The 22817-nt window shown below is 32.2% G+C and overlaps 1 protein-coding gene and 1 long non-coding RNA gene across 4 annotated transcripts; both read right to left on the minus strand.

Moving 5' to 3' along the window:
• Window positions 1-6319: 6319 nt before the first annotated feature.
• On the minus strand, window positions 6320-11102 carry LOC116413797 (uncharacterized). Of its 3 annotated transcripts, none has more exons than XR_008252568.1 (3): window positions 9204-11102; window positions 8416-8948; window positions 6320-6762 (listed from the first exon to the last, which is right to left on the minus strand). It is a non-coding gene; the product is annotated as an uncharacterized LOC116413797 (long non-coding RNA). The 3 variants fall into 3 exon arrangements; XR_008252567.1 differs by lacking the exon at window positions 6320-6762 and adding an exon at window positions 7547-8194; XR_008252566.1 differs by lacking the exon at window positions 6320-6762 and having other exon boundaries at window positions 8228-8948.
• Window positions 11103-18522: 7420 nt separating this feature from the next.
• LOC128200160 (uncharacterized) lies at window positions 18523-22581 on the minus strand. Its single transcript, XM_052892613.1, has 3 exons — window positions 22501-22581; window positions 21918-22028; window positions 18523-18997 (listed from the first exon to the last, which is right to left on the minus strand). Exons 1-3 carry the CDS (start codon window positions 22538-22540, stop codon window positions 18756-18758), a joined length of 393 nt encoding a protein of 130 aa, XP_052748573.1. The 5' UTR covers window positions 22541-22581; the 3' UTR covers window positions 18523-18755.
• Between the last annotated feature and the right edge of the window lie 236 nt (window positions 22582-22817).

The raw sequence follows: 22817 nt of genomic DNA on the forward strand, positions 1-22817 counted from the left end.
AGATGGGTCTATCTTCAGATACACTGTGCATATTGTGCAGTTAGGAATCAGAATCCATGGAACACCTGATTTGCAACTGTGATTCGTTGGTAAGTACGCGTATTAGTCTACTGTGATTGGCTTATCTAGAGCCAGGAGATTATAGACATCTTAAACCGCGGAATATCGCAATGGTAATACATAGAATTTATAAAAAAGGCAGGGAACAGCATAAAATATTTCAATGGGTCGACGTGTAATGGCTTAGTTGACTCCATACGCAAATAAAAGACAAGATAGCGAAATTTTTATCTTCCACTCATCGTCATTTGCAATCATCATTATATTCTTGTCCTATCTGACCATATTATCTTATAATTTTTATTTTTTAATTTTAGAACTTATTCCACCTTTCCTATACTTTTCTTAAGGCACATTATGTTTTAATAAATATTTTTTTTAAATGTCTATTTTTTCAAGAGGTCTGATTAACGTCGTAAACATCGATCTGTCACACACGTGACTTAATTATTATCTACATACTCGTATTTCATTTACATGCAAAATATTTTTTAAAGGTACAAAACTGCAGCTATGTGTCTAATGGTTTTTTTTTAACATATCCTGTATCGGTAAGATGTAAGTGTTTTTTTGGATGATTGTGGAGAATATTCACTTTGACGATCTTCTGTTTATTGTTTAAGTACATTTGAGATTTGCACCTCGGGTACGCTGTGCAACTCCATCTGGTGTTGATCTTGTTGTGATAATGTTTGAAGAATGTGTAGACTTCGTAAACAATATGTGTCTTTCTGTTAGCGAGTGTAATAAACTGAATTAAAAGTAAATTAATACAAGAGTAAAGCTAAAAACCAGAACAACAATTTAGTTACGAGCGTCTCGTTGAATGGAAACTTGGCCGTGACATTATGAGAGGCAAGATTAATGGGCATCATGAATAAACACCGCTACTTAGTGGCTTAACCATATCTTGAAGCTTTGCACTTGTAAAGCTCCAAGATATGGTTAAGCCGTTAATTATATAAGAACAATTATCAGTAGAAATTGTTGAATAATAAGTGTCGCAATAAAGTGTCGCAGTAAAGTGTCGGTCATATTGCTCGACGACAGTCCGACAATCTGGATAAACTAATGGTTGTAGGCAAGATAGAGGGAAAAATCTCACGCGGACGATCGCCTAATCGATGGTCGGACCAAGTAACCGCCGTTACGGGACTGTCGATTGCAGCTGCCCTGCGAGAAGCTGAAGACCGTGTAAAATGGAATAACATCATAAGAGAGGCAACAGACATCTTTCAAGGACACGACCTTCAGTAATGAAGAGGACGAAGAGAGAGAAGTGTCGCAACTCATAAGTACTCTATTGTTATTATTTTATTTACAATATACGATTTTTTAATTTTATGAGCCATGAACCGCGCTCATGAACATGGGATCCTATCGAGTTTAAAACTTGTCAGGCATCACCGAATTTAAAAATTCAGTAAAGCGGTTAAAAATAAATACTGATAGTTACCAGCACAAAAGAATTGTCATTTTACTGCATTAGAAAATACATATGCAAGCAGGAATTCCCTTATTTACGCAACAATATACCAGTGGTAATTTAAAAAATATACTGAAAAATAACAAAAACAACTTAATAGTTGTTTTAAATCCCATAAAAATATAAAAGTACGAATGTAGTAAGCAGTTGTAACATGAATAACGTTGATAAATGAAACTCTTATAAAATTTGTACACAGTGTATATTATAATTTACCTATATATGTAATGGCCTATGTTCAGCAATGGACACTTAATGGCTGATATATATATATATATATATATATATATATATATATATATATATATATATATATATATATATATATATATATATATATATATATATATATATATATATATATATATATATATATACACACACACACATATATGTAAACAAAGCCCTCAATAATTAAAATTAAGTAAACTTTTTCAACATAAATAATCAAAATAGACTTACAATACAGCAACAAGAACTTACATACACAAAATATCCACTAGATATATCTCCTTAAAAATTTACAACCAATAAAAATACTTTCCTCCTTCCTTCATTAATTACATTGTTTATTAGAAACCCGGACTCATTTCTTAATGTACTTGCCATCCGAGCACATATGCAGCTGTTTCGATTCATGATTATGGTAGACCATACAGTGCAGTATATTTAAGGATTCGTCCAAAATAATTTGAGCCTTGCACCTGGGGAAGTTTGTGCAGACCCATTTGTCTCCGATCTTCACTTTATAGCGGAAGAAGAATGTGTATCCGTCATACACGAGACATTTCTTTCCGTTGAACATGGTGATAATTTGGGGAGCTAAAATATAAAGCGTTATTAGATATTACGTTATTACGTTAGATGTTAACATGTACAATTTACGTACAACTTAATCACAATATATTTATCACTGTATTAATTTATTTATTAATACTTTTGCAGACATTTTCAAACGCTTCATGTTTTTTTACCTAATAGCTAGTAATGGTTAGCGTAGAGAATGTCATTCGGCATTAAAATCGCTTTTTGTAAAAAATTTATTGTGCAATAAATAATAAATAAATATACAAGACACGAATTTAGATGATGTAAAATATGCTTAATAAATATAAATGATAAAGACGTCTGACAAACGGTTCTCTTAGCCTACATCGTAACATAGACAGATTACTTGGTGATAAAATATCACCACAGTCTAACTGCGGTTGCCAAGCCACCTACCAAGAATCACAACTACTGAAAAGCCCTCTTATAAAAGGTAGGCTTATGTTCAGCAGTGAACAGGTAATGGGGTGATGATGATGAAGTATAGATATGGATGATTTAAAGAATAAAGAAAGAGCTAAAAGGAGAATAGATAGTCTATGCGAAGTATAGGACCAGAATAAGCGGGAAAAACTGAGATTACAGCAATAAGAGATAGGTACAAGATAAAAACAGAAAGCCAAATTATATGGGATAAGATAGGAACATAATTATTTATCACGATCCATATTGAAAAGAGATATAGACATTAAAAAAATAAACAATTTATTCTAAGTTAACATTCCAACGATAAATTTAACTTAACGCAATCAGAGTTACCAAAGAATAAAAGAAAGGAAAAGAAAAAGAAAGAGAAAGCTTTTGCTATACATAAGACAGAGAAATAAACAGTGATTTTGATTCATAACTGGTATCTAAAATATTTAGTATAGTAATAATTGAAACCATTGTTATTATGCACAAAATAAATCATTTATTGATCATAGACATCGTAATATATAATTTAAAATTATACCACAAAAAACCGGTCAGGTTCGAGTTGAACTCACATGCAGGGTTCTGTACATAAATATACATATAAAAAAACCTGCATTGCATTTCTTATACGAAATAGATATCTAGTAGTTATTACTATTGATATTACAGTTTATAATTTCATATTTTGTTTTTGGAGATTTTTGATAATTTCTCAAAAACAGTGCTATTTAGAAACACTATTTTTTTTCCTGTATTATACATATATATAATCATAAACTGTAATTATTTCAGTGTATTCGCTTTAGAAACCTCGGAGATATGGAGAGAGGGATATTTTTCTCACATTTTCGACTGTGACTAAAAAACTATACAACATAAAAATATATGAAAATCAATTTTAAAATGTACAGATGTAACCCTTTCATGTGATTGATAATCCATTTAGACTAAAGGATCAACGGATTCGGTATCTAGTTTAGACCCCCCAACATAGAAAATAAAAAAAAATATTTCCATTGTAATATATATGGGTTAATAATATGCAAAACTAATCAAAATTTCAAGTTAATAGCATTAGTAGTTGCTGAGGTATAACGCTGTGACAGACGGATATAGTCGCACCATACAAAGGTTAACCATCTTATTGGTACGGAACCTTAAAAAACTTTTCAATTATTGTTGGACTCTTGTAAAAATTATTGACATTTGTTTTATTCACCGTTATTTATATATCATTAAGGTGGCCTATAAATTGTTGACATCATAGGACTAAAACAAATGTTTAAACAATATTTTTTTTTAATACCACTGAGGTGACAAAAGCATACGGCCCACTAGATGGTAAACGGTTACCTTAGCCTATGAACGCCTGCAATATCGCGCATTGCCAACCCTGATGAAACCTCTTTATCCCCCTTTTGAAAATCCCCATAACCTGAGTGTTCGTGGGAGAAAACATTTCTGAAACCGAGTTGTACGCGACTAGGTTCTAGGTTGTAGAGTATGAGGGGGAACTCCCTGTGATAAATAACAAAAAGAAAAGAAAATGAACAAAATAAATACAAGCGACATGGCCTGCAATAAAATGAACTAGGTATAACAACTATTCCCGTATTTACAAGTGGAATTATATTGTAATTAAGCTATATTTCTCACACATAATAGTCTTACTAATATAATCAAATTATAAGTAGACAATATTTTTACATGGGAGATATTTAACAAAAATCAATATGAGAGTTGTCGTGTGGTCCCGGTAAAAAATGAGCCACCCCTTCCTTTTCCGTGGGTGTCCTTGACTATTAAGGAAACTTAATAGTCGAGGAATTTTTACTTTTAGTTTTACGCCCGGCCACCTTTCTTATGTTTTTTTATGCAACTTAGAATAGCAAACTAGCTGACAACCCATCTGATGGAAAGTGGTAACCGTCGCCTATAGACATGAATAGTACCATGGACATAACAGAGTATACTGTTTCGCCCATGATACCCCCCATGCGTTGCCATTCCTGGTAATTCGGGTGTTATTCCTCTGAATTTTAAGTGAATCCATTATAATTTGATATATTTTCCATCAGCCAATACATGATACTTAGGTCGAACATGAATATGTTGACCGGAAATCTTCAGCACTGCACCAGATTCCGATACAATTAAATGAGCATGGCACTTTGATGAATGGGTGCAACTCCACCTGGCTCCTGATTTCACGAAGATGTGCCGGTAAAAAGTGTAGCCGTCCATCATGAGGTATTGTTTGCCGGTTTTGTGTATAGTTATCAGTTTAACTGGAACGAGGTATTACAAAATTATAAAACCAAGTAGTATAAGGGATGAAATCGAAACCATAGGCATCCTTTGAGGGGCCACACCTTTAAGGGACAAACCTTTCAAAGGAAACCTATCACTCCACCAATGAAACTGGATATTTTTACTAAAATAACATAATTTTAAAACTAAAAAAAAAAAATTGTCTTCCATACTAACTGGCACATTGTGGCATGTTACATTACATTAAGTTAGTATGGGAGACGAACCCCCTTATTTATAAAAACTAAAATCTGCTTCAAAACTGTTTTGTCACTTTTTTTCAAATTGAGAATGTAGCATAAAAGGAAAGAGACAAAACAGTTCAATAGCCAAAATAGAATTATGAGAGATTGTCATTTTTCTGAATAAGAGGGTTACTATTTTGCTTGCAGAAGGACATGGAAAGAAGAAAGAAACACGACAACGATATTGAGTTAAAAATTATCTATAAGTTAAAAATCAATTTAGACATTTGTTGTGAGAACCCGAAGTTTGCACGAGTCTGGTGTTAATCTGTGGTACAAACTGTAGTTTTTTTTTATTGTTATAAACAAATTTGAATTTGGAATATGATTAATTACTCAATATTTAGTTGTATTTTATCGATCAGTAACTTTTTCTTTGCTTTTATTTATTAGGTCATATTCTTTTTTATATTTTTAAACGTACTACTATTTGGTATCGTGTGTAAAAATACACACTTTTAAAAAATGTATGTCATAAAAGAAAATATCTTTTTCGAAAGTTTAGTTATTGTAAATTATAATAAAAATATTTATTTTTTATATCTTTTTATATTGCTTTTTACAAATCAAATATTACATTAGTGGATATAAAGAACTTTAAACTATCGTAAAAAGAAAATATGAAAGTGAACAAATTTTAAACATACATGTATAAAAAAAAATTCAACAAAATAAAATTACAAGTAATAAAATAATTAATGTTATTTAGCTTTGTTTGAAAATTGTTACTCACAAGAATAGTATCCATCCATACTAATATTATAAGCCTGAATTTTTCAGTCTGTTTGTCTAAACAGTAACCAATATGAAAGTGAATCTAGTTAGAATGTCAAAGCAGTATATTACCTATTTCTTAGTTTTATAAAGTTCATAAAACATCTTTGAATACTTACCATTATATCGGGGATGTTAAACATTCACCATAACAATATTAGGCGAAGAGTATTTAAAAAACATACATATATTTAATTTGTAAATTTTTATTGAGAACATAGGAAAGCAAATAATACTTACAATATACATTTTAAAGCTTTTTAAAAACTTCATACTTTCATTTCGATTTATTTTACATTTAAAAACTATATAATACAACTATTGCACACTAATTACAAATGTTTTATAATAAAAAGTTATGGATCTGAAGTTTTCATATGATAGTACTGTATACAATACAAAATTAAATTGGGATATAAAATCCACCCGATGTGACTTTGAACTTAGGGAGCGGATGTGTGTGGTACGCCATATCCTTATAAACAATGTTCAAATTGTTCACATGTATGTACGCTTTGCAAGGTTGCGCCGCGTGGAATTTCGAACATCTCCATCTATACCCGTTTCGTATCGGAAAATGTCGGTAGAACATATATCCGTTATAGATAAGCCCGTGACCTTTTGGTCTGTTTACAATGATACCTGAGAAATGAAGATGTCATTAAAACGGCTAGCTTGAAGTAAATATAATCTCTACTAAGTAATAGCAGTATCTCCCCAATATCTATATATTGGGTTCGTCTAGACGTTGATGAAGGAAAAAAGACTATCATCCATTTCGATATCACCCATACCGGTCGAATATCTATGTATATTGGATAACCGATTTTTAATATATGAGTTGATGGACCATTATACATAGATATTGTTACATTATGGTAATATATAAGTATTGCTATATATTACCATTCCTAATCTCTAACCATGCTGTTGATTATATTATTAAAAAAAAAATGAGTACTTCCATAATCACTGGTACTCTTTAGGGTTATTCTTCTTTACCAATATGTATATTATATTATCACAATCTGCAGATGAATCTAAAAGTTCATTACGTGACTAACCTTTCATATTTTTAATTTTTATTATACAATTTGAATAGTTATAACACTTCCAATCCGGGGGGAAAGGGATTGTTAGTAATGGAGACTGAGAATCCCATTACTAGCAATATACCCAACCAGGTCGACCTCCTCGCGGTTCTCCCTGGAAACTATCGTAGATAATTCCTTAATTCATCATGATGGGCTAACTGGCCTGTTTTCATTCTCATCTATCATCCTTCACCGGTGCTCCGCCAGTGTATCCCGTTAGCGCAGGCGGGGTTACCATACCATTTTCATCCATTAAAAAAAAACACTTCCAATCCCTCTAGACAAAGTTTACTCCATGCCAAAACAAGTGCAACCCCCCCCCCCCCCCCCCTTCCCCAACAGGGGTAGGCCTATGTTCAGCAGTGGAAAGTTAAAAGCTAACATATATAGGTATAATACATAAGGTGCAAACGAATCTATCGATATTGCTAAAAGTCAATAGATTCGTTTACACGAAAAAGCAAGAGAGCACATGCTTCCATCTCATTCTATCTCATAGAATCGCTAGCGATAACAATTCTATCAATAGATTAATTTATACTTTGTCTAGGAGGGCTGTTATAATTTCTAATGACAACGTCAAATGCTATTTTTACGGCGAGCGTTACGAAGTAAATAAATCTGCTGTCCAAAAAGATATGTTAGATGGTAAAAAACTCTTGGCACGAGAGGGCGTTCTTGACATAAATAATAATAGTAGTAAGTGACAATGTTTGTATATATTTATTTTATTGTCAGCTACATTTTAACATAATAACCATTTCTGACAAGGTAAGTAGGCGGCATATGGTTGTGTGCACCGTGAGATCTCAAAATGGTGGTGCAGTTTGCATTTACAATATGGTATACTGGACATTTTTTCTTGCGCGACGAGCAAAACCACCTCGTCTCCCCGTGTCGCAAAAGTGCGGTGTTTTTATGAAAAGTATAACCTTCGACCATTAGAAGTATTCTACCATCATTCAATGTAATTAATTTTACTGAAATGATATTTGGTCAATTAGACAAAATCATTGTGTGCAAAGAACAATATAATATTTTCTTTAAACTGATTACTAGCTAATACTTGGTATTAAATTATTACTTAAAACACAGGGTATACAATAATTAAGTACTTCATGTACGCAATAATTTAGTTAATGTGAAATAGTTCTACAGAAGAAGATTGTTAATTTATATCCATACTAATAATAGTCAATACCTGGACTGGATCGGTTCTTGATGACAAAAATGGAAAGCCCATGATTATGTTTGGCATCAACTTTGGAATCAACTTTCAGCAGCAGTATTTCCAAACAGACATGACATGGCAACTTTAAAAAAAAAAACACATTCTTTTTTAAATAGCCTAATCACGACCGGTGGTAGTCACTTACCATCAGATAAGCTGCATGCTCATTTACCTCCTGTGGTATAAAAAAACAGTAGACGATAGATAATGGTGTAATTTTAAGATTTTTAGAGTATTAATAATATTTCACGTTCCAGTTTACACTTTAATATACGAGCCATCCTTACATATATACGCTGGTGGGTAATGATTGTGATCTTCTGAACATCTGACCATGCTGTCATCGTAACTGGATAACACAATGAATGCGTTACAACCCTTCTTTTTACTGGAACACCTCCACCTTTCCCTTTGAGAGAACTTGTTTTCTAAAACCTTGTGGAAAGTATACCCGTTAAGCATAAGCAATCTCGTGCCAGTTCTTGATTCAATGAAATTAATATCTGAAAATAATATAGTCTTATAAAAAATATTTCCAATAATCATAGCAGGCAGATGATTGATGATGATGAGATAGTTACCATTGACTGAGCTCCGACGTTTCATCAACGTGAAAATCAAAATAAAATGTAACCCATATTACTCATAGATATTGCAACTTTTTTTGGAATCAGTCATTAAAATTACAGTACCCGAATATGCTAACGAAATCCAGAAAAGTTATGAGTTACATTCTACAACGATAACATACAACTTACTTTGCATGGGATTATAGTCATCCAATATTTTGTGTTTCAATTTAAATTACAAACTTCAGTCAAGCTTCTGTTTAATGTAATAAACCAAAATAATTCGCCTACCAACAGATGGCGGTAAATTCATCATCCTTTCACATTGTGTTTTAAAGGCAGCATGTTCAGCAAAATGAGAAGATATCAAATGCTATTTTCACCAACATGGTCACAATCGACTCTGTCTACCTTATCTAGAATTATAGTCGTTTGTATATTTGTGTCGTTTATGAGTTTATATCGATCTTCGGTATTTGAAATTCGCTTTAGTAGTAATAAGTATTGTACTTCCTTATTCAAATGTTATATGTTTTAACATAATAAAATTTAACGTTAATATCAATTCGGGAGTATATAATGTTCAAAGTAAATGTTTTAATTAAATAACAGGTATATAAGCGTCATATTCTATTAGGAACAACATTATGATGACATTTTATTTATACACTTCCGCCCAAAAGTAATTGGCCATTTGCATTTTGTTGAAGTTACAAACAATACATTTTAAAGAGATCATTTAGGTTTCATTGTTTGTATAACACCGCAAAATACTTATCTTCAGTACAATCGCAAACAGTTTATTGTTATTTGCCGACTCTTGGTAATTTTTTTTTTATACATCTTAGAATGGCAAACAAGCTGACGGTCCACCTGATGGAAAGTGGTAACCGTCGCCTATAGACATGAGCAGTACCATGGACATAACAGAGTATACTGTTTCGCCCATGATTCCCCCCATGCGTTGCCATTCGTGAGAACTCAGGTGTTATTCCTCTGTACCCTGTAAATTCACGCTATATCCCACCCTTCAAACCGAAACACAGCCATGCAAACACAACTGCTTCACGGTTGAAACACGAATGGGACAGAGGTATCCAAGCAATTTACTTTTGTACAAAGTCTCCCTCTGGTAAACGTAAATATCATAAAACCATAATAGTGTTATTGTGGAAATATTTTCAAAGTTAATCTTTGAAGTTGCAATTTTGTTTTGATTTAGTTATTAATTAAGAAATAAACACAAGTAAAATTTAAAATAACTACTATAAATATTTTTACGTTAGTTATCTGATGTCGTTTAACCAGAAAACATGTTTTCTATAGTTCAGTAATTAAAATCTACCAAATATTTCTTTTCTTTTCCAGTTCTGAGTTCATTTTTTGAAGAGAATCGATAAAACTAAGGAATAATTCCAATATATCAGAGGCGTAATAATCAGCCTTCCTAAATCCGATAAAAAATGCATTCTATATATTCTGAACTGATATCTTTAGATACTTTTAGCTGTATCTCGTGACTCTGCTCCTGTGGCTCATTATATAAAGTGTCCTACGTACTAAGTTAGGCTATAACCTATCCGATGGCCAATATTTGTTTAAATCCATTCAGTATTTTTTTGTGAAAGAGTAACAAACTTCTGTCCATCTTTACAAACTTTCGCATTTATAACATATAATAATAAAAAATTTAACACAATTACGAGTTTTTGTGATCATCATTACTGTGATCGACAAAGAAACTTCAATTAACAATTTCAAATTAATTGAACGTTTTTTTATAGCGTCTCAATATTCTTTTTTCTTCTTTTTTGCTCCCTCCATAATCGTCTTGTCTTTTCTTTTTCTTCTTCTGACATTTGACTTATTTTTATATATTTATATTTCAATTTCATTCTTTCTAAATTCTTCCTTCTGTATTCTTCGAATTTTTGAGGATTCTTTTTTAACCTGTCTCTATATCTTTGCGCTTTTTCAGCTGAAGTTAGTCGTGGTGTCTTCTTTTTGACTGTAATTTCAATTTAATCAAATCATAATCACATCGGTATTTTCAGTTACTTTTATACCAGTGTTAATTAAATATATTTTAATTTAATATATTTAATTAATACTGTCAATATTTATATAAATATAATTACATATTAAATTAACAAATTTTATTAATGTCAAAATAAATTAACGGCTTTGTTTTGAATTAAATTGACTGTTCGCTTGATACGTACATGATATGGGTAGGTATAGATTGTTTCGAACAAACATTTAGAAACTAAGGTTTTCGGACCGTAAAAAGTGGTGGCAAGATTTTTCAAATCTATACTTACATTTGAAAAATAAAATGTATAGATATATTTTTTTCTAGTATTAGTTTCGCTGGTACGTACATAGTCCTACAGAGTTCCGAGGTCATCCAGAAGATAGGGTCAAGCTGACGTCCATAAAGGTCGGAGTGCTCAATAAAGCGAAATGGTACTTCACCCCGAGACAAACACTGTTTTCTGTTGTACAAGTTGCAAAAATAAATAAATAAATGAATAAATTCGGCCCCTCATGGAGTACTGCTTTCATCTGTGGGTATCTGGATACCAGCTTGATCATCTTGACTCGGTTCAAAGACGAGCTATGAGAATTTTTGACGATACTCACAGTATCGAGTCCTTAAGTCTAAGGCGAGACTTTGTCTCCCTTTGTGTGTTCAACTGCTTGAATAACGGATTGTATTTTGAGTAACTGTTTTAAATTATGCCTGCAACCTCCTTTTCTCATCGCATTGCTCGCTATCGACAGGGGATTCATTCTCACACGCTTGAGTTTAAATGTTCAAACTGCGGAATGAGCTTCTTGCTTAGGTTTTCCCTAAAGACTACAGTATGAGGTTTTTAAAAAAGGGTATGTTAAACTTCTTCAGGATCGGCAACGCGCACATGACACCCCCAGCGTTGCAGGCGTCCATTGGCTACAGTGATCGTTTACTATCAGACGGGCTGTACACTTGTTCGCCACCTTTGTGGTATAAAAAAAAAAAACTAATCAAATTAAAAAATTTCATAACATTTTTTTCAAATTATTTGTCTAATTTTGTCACATTTTTTTAACAAGAAAACGTAAGTCAAATATATAATTAGTACTTCATCCTTTCTAGCAAATTTTTTCTACTTTTTCAACTTACTTTAAAAAGAAGGAGCTCCTTAATTCAGTTGTTTTTTTGTATGCTACCTCATAACTCCGTCAGATATCAGTCTTTTTTATCTAAAATTATATACTTACAGATATATACATATATATCCCCATAGAAACTAACAAAATCAATTCAGAAGTTTAGTTTTTAAATAAAAATAACTGGTTATGTCACAATTGAAGTCGGTTTTTCATTGAATCATTCAACCTCAGAGTTAAAAAAATGAGCAAATCATTAAGTCATGATATGGCAACCCACTTAATTCTCTTAACTAAACTTAAGATGTTAAACCTCTTACATTACCCTACATTCTCACTCCTATATTTCAACCTTTAAACCAAAACACAGTAACGCAAGCAGTTATTTTTCGACAGAAACACAAGTAATTTTTATAATTTTTATTTGAAAGCAATGTTAAAATTAATTTGAGGTAATTATTACAATATATCAGTCGCAGTAAACTCACACTGAAGCGTAATTAAATTATTACAATCCATATTCAAATTAGTATTTAAACTACACACAAAAAAAAAACACACACACACACACACATACACATACATACATATTACGATACACTAGACATTTGATTATGCCTCAAGAATAATCTTATCTCTAAGCTAGATATAAATACCCAGTCTGTGGAAGACTGGTCCACACAAATGAGTATTGAATAATATAAAAGTACTAATTTACTACTTCGCAAAGTTTGTCCCTTGGGGGGAAAAGGGATTGTTAATAATGAGATTTAATAGCCTCATTGCTAGTAATACACTCTATCAGGTCGACCTTCACGCGGTCCCCCCTGGAAAGCAAAGTAGTTCTTGTTCAATTGGCCACTATGGGCCAACTGACCTGCCTTAATCCTAATAGGTGACCTGCCAGGGTGTATCAATAGCGCAGGTGGGGTTACCATTTCATCTTCACTCATTACAAGTCTGTCCCTGTCCCTCCTATACTGACTTCATTTGCCTAGTTTATTAACGATTGACATATAAACGCATTTGTGTTTGTATAAACGTTCATCATATGCTTATGTAGTAGTGACATCTGTCAATATGCTATGTCATTCATATTATTAGCAGCATATTAGCAGTTTCGTTACTACTCGTACATTTTAGTAATGTTATTTTAAATGTAATGTTAAACATAATTAGACGTAATTATTGTAACATATCAGTCACTGTAAATTCACACTGAATCATTATTAAATTATTACAATCAAGCCAATCAAATTCAGTCTTTAAATAATAACAATGTGTCACGAAAAAAGCACACACACACACACACACACACACACACACGCACATTATGACACGCTACACATTGGATTATGCCTTGAATCTAAACTTATCACTAAGCTATATATGAATACCCAATCTCTAAAAGACTGGTCCACACAAGTGAGTATTGAATAATAATATAATAGTACTATTGTACTCCTTCGCAAAGCGATTCCCTTTCCATTCCTATCGTCTCGTTTATTGACACTTGAGATATAAATTCATCTGTATAATAAACGTTATCATTTGCTTATGTAATAGCGACAGTTATCAATGTGCTATGAATAAAACAAAAATATTTAATAAAAAAAAAAAAAAAACTAATACTAAACGTCGAACACGTGTCATCCCATCTTGACACGCCTTGATTTTTTAAATTTTAATATACGTGCCATCATTGGTTACTTTGAATTCAAGGATTTTATGTAGACTATGATTCAATTGAGCTTTTATTATAGCTTGTTCGTCGCTGCTTAGAATTACGTGAGCATTGCACCGTTGGTTGAGTGCTGAACATCGCCATCTTATGTTGCCAGATTTCAGTACGTCACCTCTATGGAAGGTGTATCGGTCTACCATAAGTAGTCTCTTTCCTTTTGGCAATGTTATGAATTTTACTGAAAATCAAATACAACTTGTTGAAATTCCAAATGTAAAAACATTTCTTAAAACTAAAACTTAAGTTTTACTTAAGATCTACTTCGTAACATTAATGTTCTGGGCAATAACTGGTAAATTAATAATGTGGTAGACAGAGCCTAATAGTAAACAAGGATTTGGAAGAAAAAGATAGAAAGAAAATAAGAAGTGAGTTTTTTAATTGACTGTGGTCCTTTATTGTAACTATACATACATTGACTGTGTGTTGATAAACTCATCTTTTTATCTCCAAATATCTTTCTAGACAACAACCGCCATTATATAATTCCAAATAATCTATTTGAAACTGAATGCTTGAATCTTAGATAGATGGAAAGATATAGTATTTTATATAGGCTTTATTATTTTTGATATCTTAGGTTACAATATTGTTATTTTCGTAGGTTTTTTTTTAATTAATATGTAGCTGATGTTACTCGCTGATAATGTAGCTTTCTGAAAGAATTTGTAGAATCACTGGTTATTTAATTAGCATTATTTTGTTTAATTGCACCACCATTAGTATGTGTGCGACTGCTAGCACTCAAAAGATTGACTACTATTATTGTTACCAGAAACCAGAAATTTTACAATCTTTCATATTAGCAATCAATATCCGACTGTCATTACGTCTCCGAGCATTTTGCGACAAGTGTTTCATCTTTAAATGAGGCAGGCATCTTCAGGAAAATTATTAGCTCGATTGTTAAGTTACGTGAAACGGCATCTTCGTGACATACGATTGCCGCACGCGTATCTCAAACTAAAATTAGAAGGATTATCTTTCCATTTAGTGTTTTCATATAATACTCTGGAAATAAAGACACTTCAATATAAATGTAAATAACAACACTGAACAAAAAACGAGGAGGCTTGGGGCTTGGAAGATAACAACAGTTAGGTTTTAGAGACGTTTTAAGAGGGACGTAGCTGCCCACCCCACGTCTTTTCTTCAAATTCAAACATTTATAGGCAACTCACATATATTTATATCTACATAATTATTATATAATTATATAAATACAAATACGCGTACATACATAATTTATACTTTATTATATATTTATTCTATAACAGACAAAAATGTCAGATTCAATTGATCGAACGACACCCCGCGTTGTGATCATATGGAGATGTATGTTTACAAAACCGGTTTTTATGGCTGCCATGACACGTGAATGTAGGCGGGGCATCTTCTCTCACCGCGGACAGTCGAGATTCTACCGCCTTGTTTACTATTTTTGTATACACGTAGATATAAATTAAATTATCTATGTATGTGTGTTTTATTTATATAATAATCAATATATGTATATATAAATATATGTGAGCCCACCCTACGTCTTTTCTTATTTAAACATTCAACAGTTCAACACACAAAATTCAACAGCATGTTAATAAAAAATAAATATAAAATTACTCAAAAATAGGTTTAATAAAATTAAATATTAAAACAAAATTTCTACACCAAAATAAATAGTTAAGTTCGGATAAAATATTTTTCTTTGGTGAACCAGTATTTTGGAGGATCGTGATTATGTGTCAAAACAGTTTTAAAAATTACATTATCTCTTGAGACGTGGACGTAGGCTTTGCATTTTTTTTTACATTGACGATTTACATACAAATTGACGAATTCTTCTTATAGGTATAACCGTGAAGTAACAAACAATATTGTTGATCCTCTGATATTCCTCATAAAAGTTCCTGAAGGTAGAGTTGAGTTAATCTTCATTATTGAATATCAATTGAAATAATTCAAAAACATTTTTTTTTGTCAATTATTTATTTAGTTTTCATATATTACAAGGAAATTGTAATATTCCATATTAAAAGGTTGATTACTAAAAATACTTAATTTTTGTATAGATACCAAAATACCATCTTACCAAGATTTTGTAATAAAACATCTGCATGGTTCCACAGTTTTGTATTTAAATCAGTAATTATATGTTAATAATGAACTAAGTTATAAAACAAATTTCGTTTAGTATTACCAGTAAGTCATAGCATTAGTATAAAATCTTGTTACATTACGACTTTTTTATTAAATTTGGTGTTATCTATTTAGTAATTTAGCAAGTGAGTATATATTATACAACAATAATTTGAATGAAAAAAAAAAATAACAGGTTGATTACACGTGCTTGTTTCTAACGCTATTGTACAGTGGTTAAATTATAAGACACGGAGTTCTTAAGAAAAAAAAAGTACAATAGTGGACTTATCCCGTAAAAGAAATTTCTTCAAGTCAACCTTTGAATGTCCGACAGAAATTGTGAATTGTCGGAAACAAAAAAAAATATTTAAAAAAAAAGAAAATAAAATGGGTGTTAGTTACAGGTACAAAAGCGAACACAAAATTTACATTGAATAATATATATATATATATGTTTATTTATTTAAGCTACCAATAAACGACACTGTTATAAACTTCAAACATTTGTTTCCATTACATTTCAAATATTCAGGCAATACTTTTGTTGGACAAACGGCATGTAAAAATACTTATACCATCAAAGTATATTTTTATTTTTAATAGTAGAATTTTCATATTCTAACATAGCCACTCTGTGTTTTAGCATATCTGGGAGGTTTGTGATTGTGTTCAGTAAACGCTCTGAGAATCATGTCATCTTTCGATACGTGGATATGGGCTTTGCAGTTTTTACTGACATTACATGAACATGTGTAACGTGAACCACCATCACGTATGACGCCGCTTTTGAAGTATGTGTATTCTTGGTACATAAGCAACTTTGATCCTCTGCCGGCCATTTGAATGTAATGTGCTGGAAGTCAAGCGAAATGCTTACATACGAAACGATAACTTATAATAAACTTAAAATTAAAGCGTTCCATAACAAAATGTTTGGCCTCAAAATAGGTATTAATAGTAATTCATCCGTATAATTTACTAAAATAATTTTACATTTTTTTATAACACCACATTATATAGAGTATTTTCCTGCGCCCGTCTAATTTAATTTTGGTCATAGCAATATATAGCTAGTAACGAAATAATTCCTCACAGTCTCAAAATGGCAAAAATTGACCACAAAATCTATTATTTGATTCTATATATATAGTATATATGAAAATAGTAGGATATTGAACATATTTAACGGAAAACGAAGGCACAAAAAAATTAGATGGATTGAAAAAAAACAAAGTTATGAGGAACAGATTTGATATAAAATGTCTACATACAATAATAAATAAAAAAATATATATTCTAAAGCATTGTAGGATCAACTCTCTGCAGCGGTAGGTAGTTTATTGATGAATCCACTGTAACGGTGTTAGTACTAATATAATGTCCTTTTCCTTCTAGCACACGGCAACGAGACTTGGGTAACTATTATATTTACTGCCCTGACGAGGTATTGGTAGTGGTAGCAATAGTACTCAAAGTTGGTCTTGTCTATGTAGCAAGCAAGCTAAGCAGGCAATCAGCGATGTCTCCATTACAGCAATGAAACAGGCACAAGCACATTTTTTTATGCAACTTAGAATGGCAAAGAAGCTGACGGCCCACCTGATAGAAAGTAGTAATCGTCGCCTATAGACATGAACAGTACCATGGACATAGCAGAGTATACTGTTTCACCCATGATACCCCCCATGCCTTGCCATTCCTGAGGACTCAGGTGTAATTCTGCTGTACCCTGTAAATTCACTGCCATATCCCACCCTTCAAACTAAAACACAGCCATGCAAATATAACTGCTTCACGGTTGAAATACGAATAGGACAAAAGTACCCAAACAAACGACTTTTGTACAAAGTTTTCATCTGGTGGTTTAAGGCGATCAGCATTAGCGTACTAGCTAGGTAATTAGGTAGGTACAAGCTTGGGTCAAGGACCAATAAGCACTAAGTCTCATCTAACTTAGTTAGAAACAACTCAACAACTGTATTTATTTAAGAACAGGTACAAATGTTAAAAAATAAATGAAAACTCACCCCAGCGGGAATCAATTACACGCTTATAAGCAAAATATAGTAGTAAAATAATAATTTCATTACAATTTCAATTTATAGAGCCTAAATATATAAATTGAAATTGTCAACGGCAACACAGGCGCATCGCTCGAAGTTCGTGAGCGTTCTGGTGACGCGATCACGGAATCGAATCACCGCGACTCGTGCGCCGATCGGCCATTACTGGAGATCCGCAGGTTAACATCTACACCGTTGAGAACCATTTGCGATTTTCTTTTTATTTATCGTTCCATATTATTAATTATATTAATGTTAAAAAGTGAAAATTGATTTGCTAGCCATCACTTAGTAACGTGCATCTAGAACAGGGGTTCCCAAACTTATTTTGTCTACTGCCCACTTTGAGAATAAATTATTTTTTACTGCCCCAAATCACTATTACCTCAAATTACAAATTACCCCCAAGCCTCTACATAACGCCCCCATTTTTTTTCTAGGTCTCTTACCGCCCCCCTTGTGGCGCTCTCTATCGCTCTTTCTTGTGGGCGCTGCAGGCCTAACCTGCAGAAAGCGTTATCACCTACTTTGGGAAAGGCTAGTCTAGAATGCAACGTGACATCTCTTTTCATTTATGATAATCATCATCTCTGGTATTCTTAATTTCAATTCAAATAATAGGCAATTTAATTATATTTTTATTTATATTTTAATGTAGCCCTTTTGGGTTTTAGCATATTTTGGAGGCAGATGATTATGCTCAGTGAAAGCTTTAATGACTATATTATCTTTTGACACGTGGATATGGGCCTTGCAGTTTTTGCTAAAGTTGCAAGAACACGTGTACCGGGAACCACCATTACGTATCGACCCACTTTTTGAGTAAGTGTATTCTTGATACATAAGCAATTTGGATCCTCTGCCAGCTATTTCGATATACTGGGCTGAAAGTAAAGCAAAAAATAAATAAATCTACAATACTTCAACTAAAGACACTGTCAAAATAAAAAAAGACAGGTGCGAGTTCAATTCATATGTCGAGAGCATATTCTATACAAAAAAGAAAAATGAATAAATAAATAAGATATAAAATGAGTTTTATTATATTTCTCATACGAAATAGACACCTAATACTGTTGATACTATAATTTGAAATTTATATTCGTATTTTTTGAGCTATAACTGTGCTTAAAATTTGAATTGCATAACTAAATTTTTTTTGGAGGTTTTCTGATAATTTATCAAAACCAGTGCTAGTTAAAATATCGCCTTTTCCCCCGCAATAAACTATAGTTATTTCATATTTTTCATTTTACAAATTTTGGAGATTAGGGGATGGAGATGGCTATTTCTCACATTTGCGATCATAATTAGTTTAAAATATACAAATGAAGGTCTTTCAGACACCCACGTAGACTAGTATTACTTTTAATTAATATTGAAATTTTGAATATTCGTTTTGTCCAAAACGGATATTTATTTCCATTGCAACACGTGTGGTCCAATGATATGTAAAATTATTCCAAATTTAAAATCGATAGCATCAGAAGTTATCGAGATATACCGCTGTTACAGACGAATGGAAGGACCGACGGACAAAGTCGCACCATAAAGATTCCTTTGCACCTTTTTGGTACAGAACCTTATAAATGCGCACACAGAAAATCTAATTGAAAACAAAGATAAAAATGGATCTTTTTAAAAAGAAATGTGTAGAAGACAGTAAACATAGAAAAGGTTGTTTATTGCTTAAATAATGTGGAAGATTTATACACAAATCTATCTATTTATATGTATTTACTTATATATATTTTTATTTATTTATTTATACCTATCGGTCTTTTCAATTGTAAAGACATTTTATTTATTTATTTTTAACTATAACATTTAAGTTGATTGGTACACATGTATGACTGTAACTACTAATAAACTGTCAGTTTTCTCATATTGGGTTTGCTGGAAGAAATCTCTATTGGAGATAAGCTCGCCTTTGTGCACTATTATGTTTGTTTTTACATTTCAATAACCTTTTGTGTACAATAAAGAATAAAGAAAGAAAGAATAATATATAATATTGTATATGTAATTAAATATATTGTCCTTCCACATTTACTGAATATATAAAACATGAAACCAACAATGTTCAACAATCTTAATGTAACTAATTTACAATTATGTATACAATAATGTAAATTACAACACGGAATATTAAAATTTATCCCGCCTAAAATCAAATCTCACAATTGACTCCAAATTGTTTAAGTATTATCGAACCCTGCCTATTCATGAAAAAGTAATATATTGCCTTAAAGAACAATTCCTTAAACACCCTTTCCCCCCCGAAAGGGATTGTTAGTAATGGAGACTGAGAATCCCACTGCTAGCAATATACCCAACCAGGTCGACCTCCTCGCGGTTCTCCCTGGAAACTATCATGGTTAATTCCTGATGAATTCATCATGATAGGCTAACTGGCCAGTTTTCATTCTAATCTTTTACCCTTAATTAGTGCTCCGCAAGCGTTTAACGTTACCATACCATTTTCACTGATAAAAAAATTCCTTAAACAGGAAACAAAAAAAAAATCATGCTATATATACACGCTCCGTCACTCAAAACAAGCTAGTTTTGAGTGACGGAGCGGAGCATTACCCGAGTAAAAAACTACTATGGCGAGTGAACGAGCGCCTACCTCATACGGCGATTAGTAAATTCTTTACCTACCGACTTGCGAAGCGATATCACTGTTATGTAAAAACATCAGAAACTAAGAGCATATTTTCTGTACAACTTTGCTAAAACAGCAGAATATCAATGTCAGTACTAATCATTTGAGAACGAAATGTAAACTGCCACACAAGCCCAAGAGGTTTAAGTAGTACTAAAATTCTTAAGTATTTGTATGTATTTGCATGTTAATTAAATTAGATAAATTATCTAAATTAACCTAAATAATCGCGTTAATTCATGTATCTTATCAAACATAACATCCAGCGCGAAGGTTTAAAACTTTGCTATATTCACCAGAGGGAGACTTTGTATAAAAATCGATAGCTTGGGTAGCTCTGTCCCATTCTTGTGTCAACCGTAAAGCAGTTGTGTTTGCATGGCTGTGTTTCGGTTGAAGGGTGGGTTATGACGTGAATTCACTGGGTACAGAGGAATAACATCTAAGTCCTCAGGAATGGCAACGCATGGGGGATATATCATGGGCGAAACAGTATACTCTGTTATGTCCATGGTGCTCATGTCTATAGGCGACGGTTACCACTTTTCAACAGGTGGCCCGTCAGCTTGTTTGCCATTCTAAGTTGTGTAAAAAAAAAGAAAAAAAATATGTAGAAGATAGAAAACATACAAATGATAAAACGTTGGAAATAAATGAAAGACAGTGAGGATGGATTTTTAATGCAATAAATATTTATTAACACGGAGATGTTTTTTTTTTATATCACTGAGGTGGCAAACAAGCATACGGCCCACCTGATGGTAAGTGGTTACCGTAGCCTATGAACACCTACAATACCAGAGGTATTACGCGTACGCGTACGTTGCCGACCCCGAAGAAACCTCTTTACCCCCCCCCCCCCCCAACTTTTGAAGAACCCCATGCTGTAGTCTCTCGGGAAAACCTCAGATAAAAGAAGTTTTATACTTTTAATTACGATAAAATGTATTACCTCAAATATGATATTCATCAATTTTATTCAAATAAAAGTCAATTTAATAAAATTTATATTTTAATGTAACCTAAATGTGTTTTAACGAACTTAGGAGGTTTATGATTGTGCTCAGTAAAAGCTTTAATAATTACATTATCTTTCGAGATGTGGACATAAGCCCTGCAATTTTTGCTACACTTACAAGAACACTTGTACCGGGTACCGCCGTTACATAAGAGCCCTTTTTTTGAATAAGTGTACTCTTGATACATAAGCAACATCGATCCTCTCCCAGCTATTTGAATGTATTGGACTAGAATTTAAAGAAATAATTATATAATGAGCATATAATACAAAATTTTCTACACTAAGATTGTAATTTAATGAAAAGACAGACAATATAGGGTCGATGTTCGTATAGTGCACATTACTATACGAACATTGATAGAAGATAGAAATACAAAAGGACAGTTTTTTTTGGAAAAAAAAAGTAAGAGTGTAGACAAATTTTGTTTTAATGCAATAAATATTTATTAACAGGAAATTTAAATTCTCTTACGATAACATTTCTGTCAATACTCGTGTCCTTCATTTTTATTCAAATAAAAGTGAAATTAATGAAATTTATATTTTAATGTAGCCCATTTGTGTTTTAGCATACTTTGGAGGCTGATGATTGTGCACAGTAAATGCTTTTATAAGGATATTATCTTTCGAGACGTGCAACTGGGCTTTGCAATTTTTGCTAAAGCTACAGGAACATGTGTAACGGGAACCGCCTTTACCTATTGGCCCTCTTTTTGAATAAGTGTATTCTTGATACATAAGCAGCTTTGATCCTCTCCCAGCTATTTGGATAAATTGGGCTGAAAGTAAAACAAATATAATAATAAAATGAACACAATTTATAATTTTTAATAACGACAATCTAAGCAAAGGCAAAGACTAACAAAATTTAATGAATATTCACACAGTCATATGTGTAGAACATAATAAATATATATTGGATAGATTTTTGGAAACATCTAACATAGCGTGGAAGGTTCTTTTATGTAATATAACAATTATTTATTAAGACAAAGATATATAAAAGTAATAGATT

The sequence above is a fragment of the Galleria mellonella genome, unplaced genomic scaffold (genome assembly GCF_026898425.1).
Source record: "Galleria mellonella isolate WM207_F2 unplaced genomic scaffold, CSIRO_AGI_GalMel_v1 utg159, whole genome shotgun sequence".
NCBI lineage: Eukaryota > Metazoa > Arthropoda > Insecta > Lepidoptera > Pyralidae > Galleria > Galleria mellonella.

Coding starts and splice junctions, on each gene's coding strand:
- LOC128200160 (XM_052892613.1), bottom strand. CDS start 22,540: ATGTATCAAGAATACACTTATTCAAAAAGAGGGCCAATAG. Junction 22,029..22,500: donor TTCAAAAAGAGGGCCAATAG/GTAAAGGCGGTT, acceptor TTTAAATTCTAG/TCCAATACATTCAAATAGCT. Junction 18,998..21,917: donor TACCCGGTACAAGTGTTCTT/GTAAGTGTAGCA, acceptor CTTTACTTTCAG/CCCAGTATATCGAAATAGCT.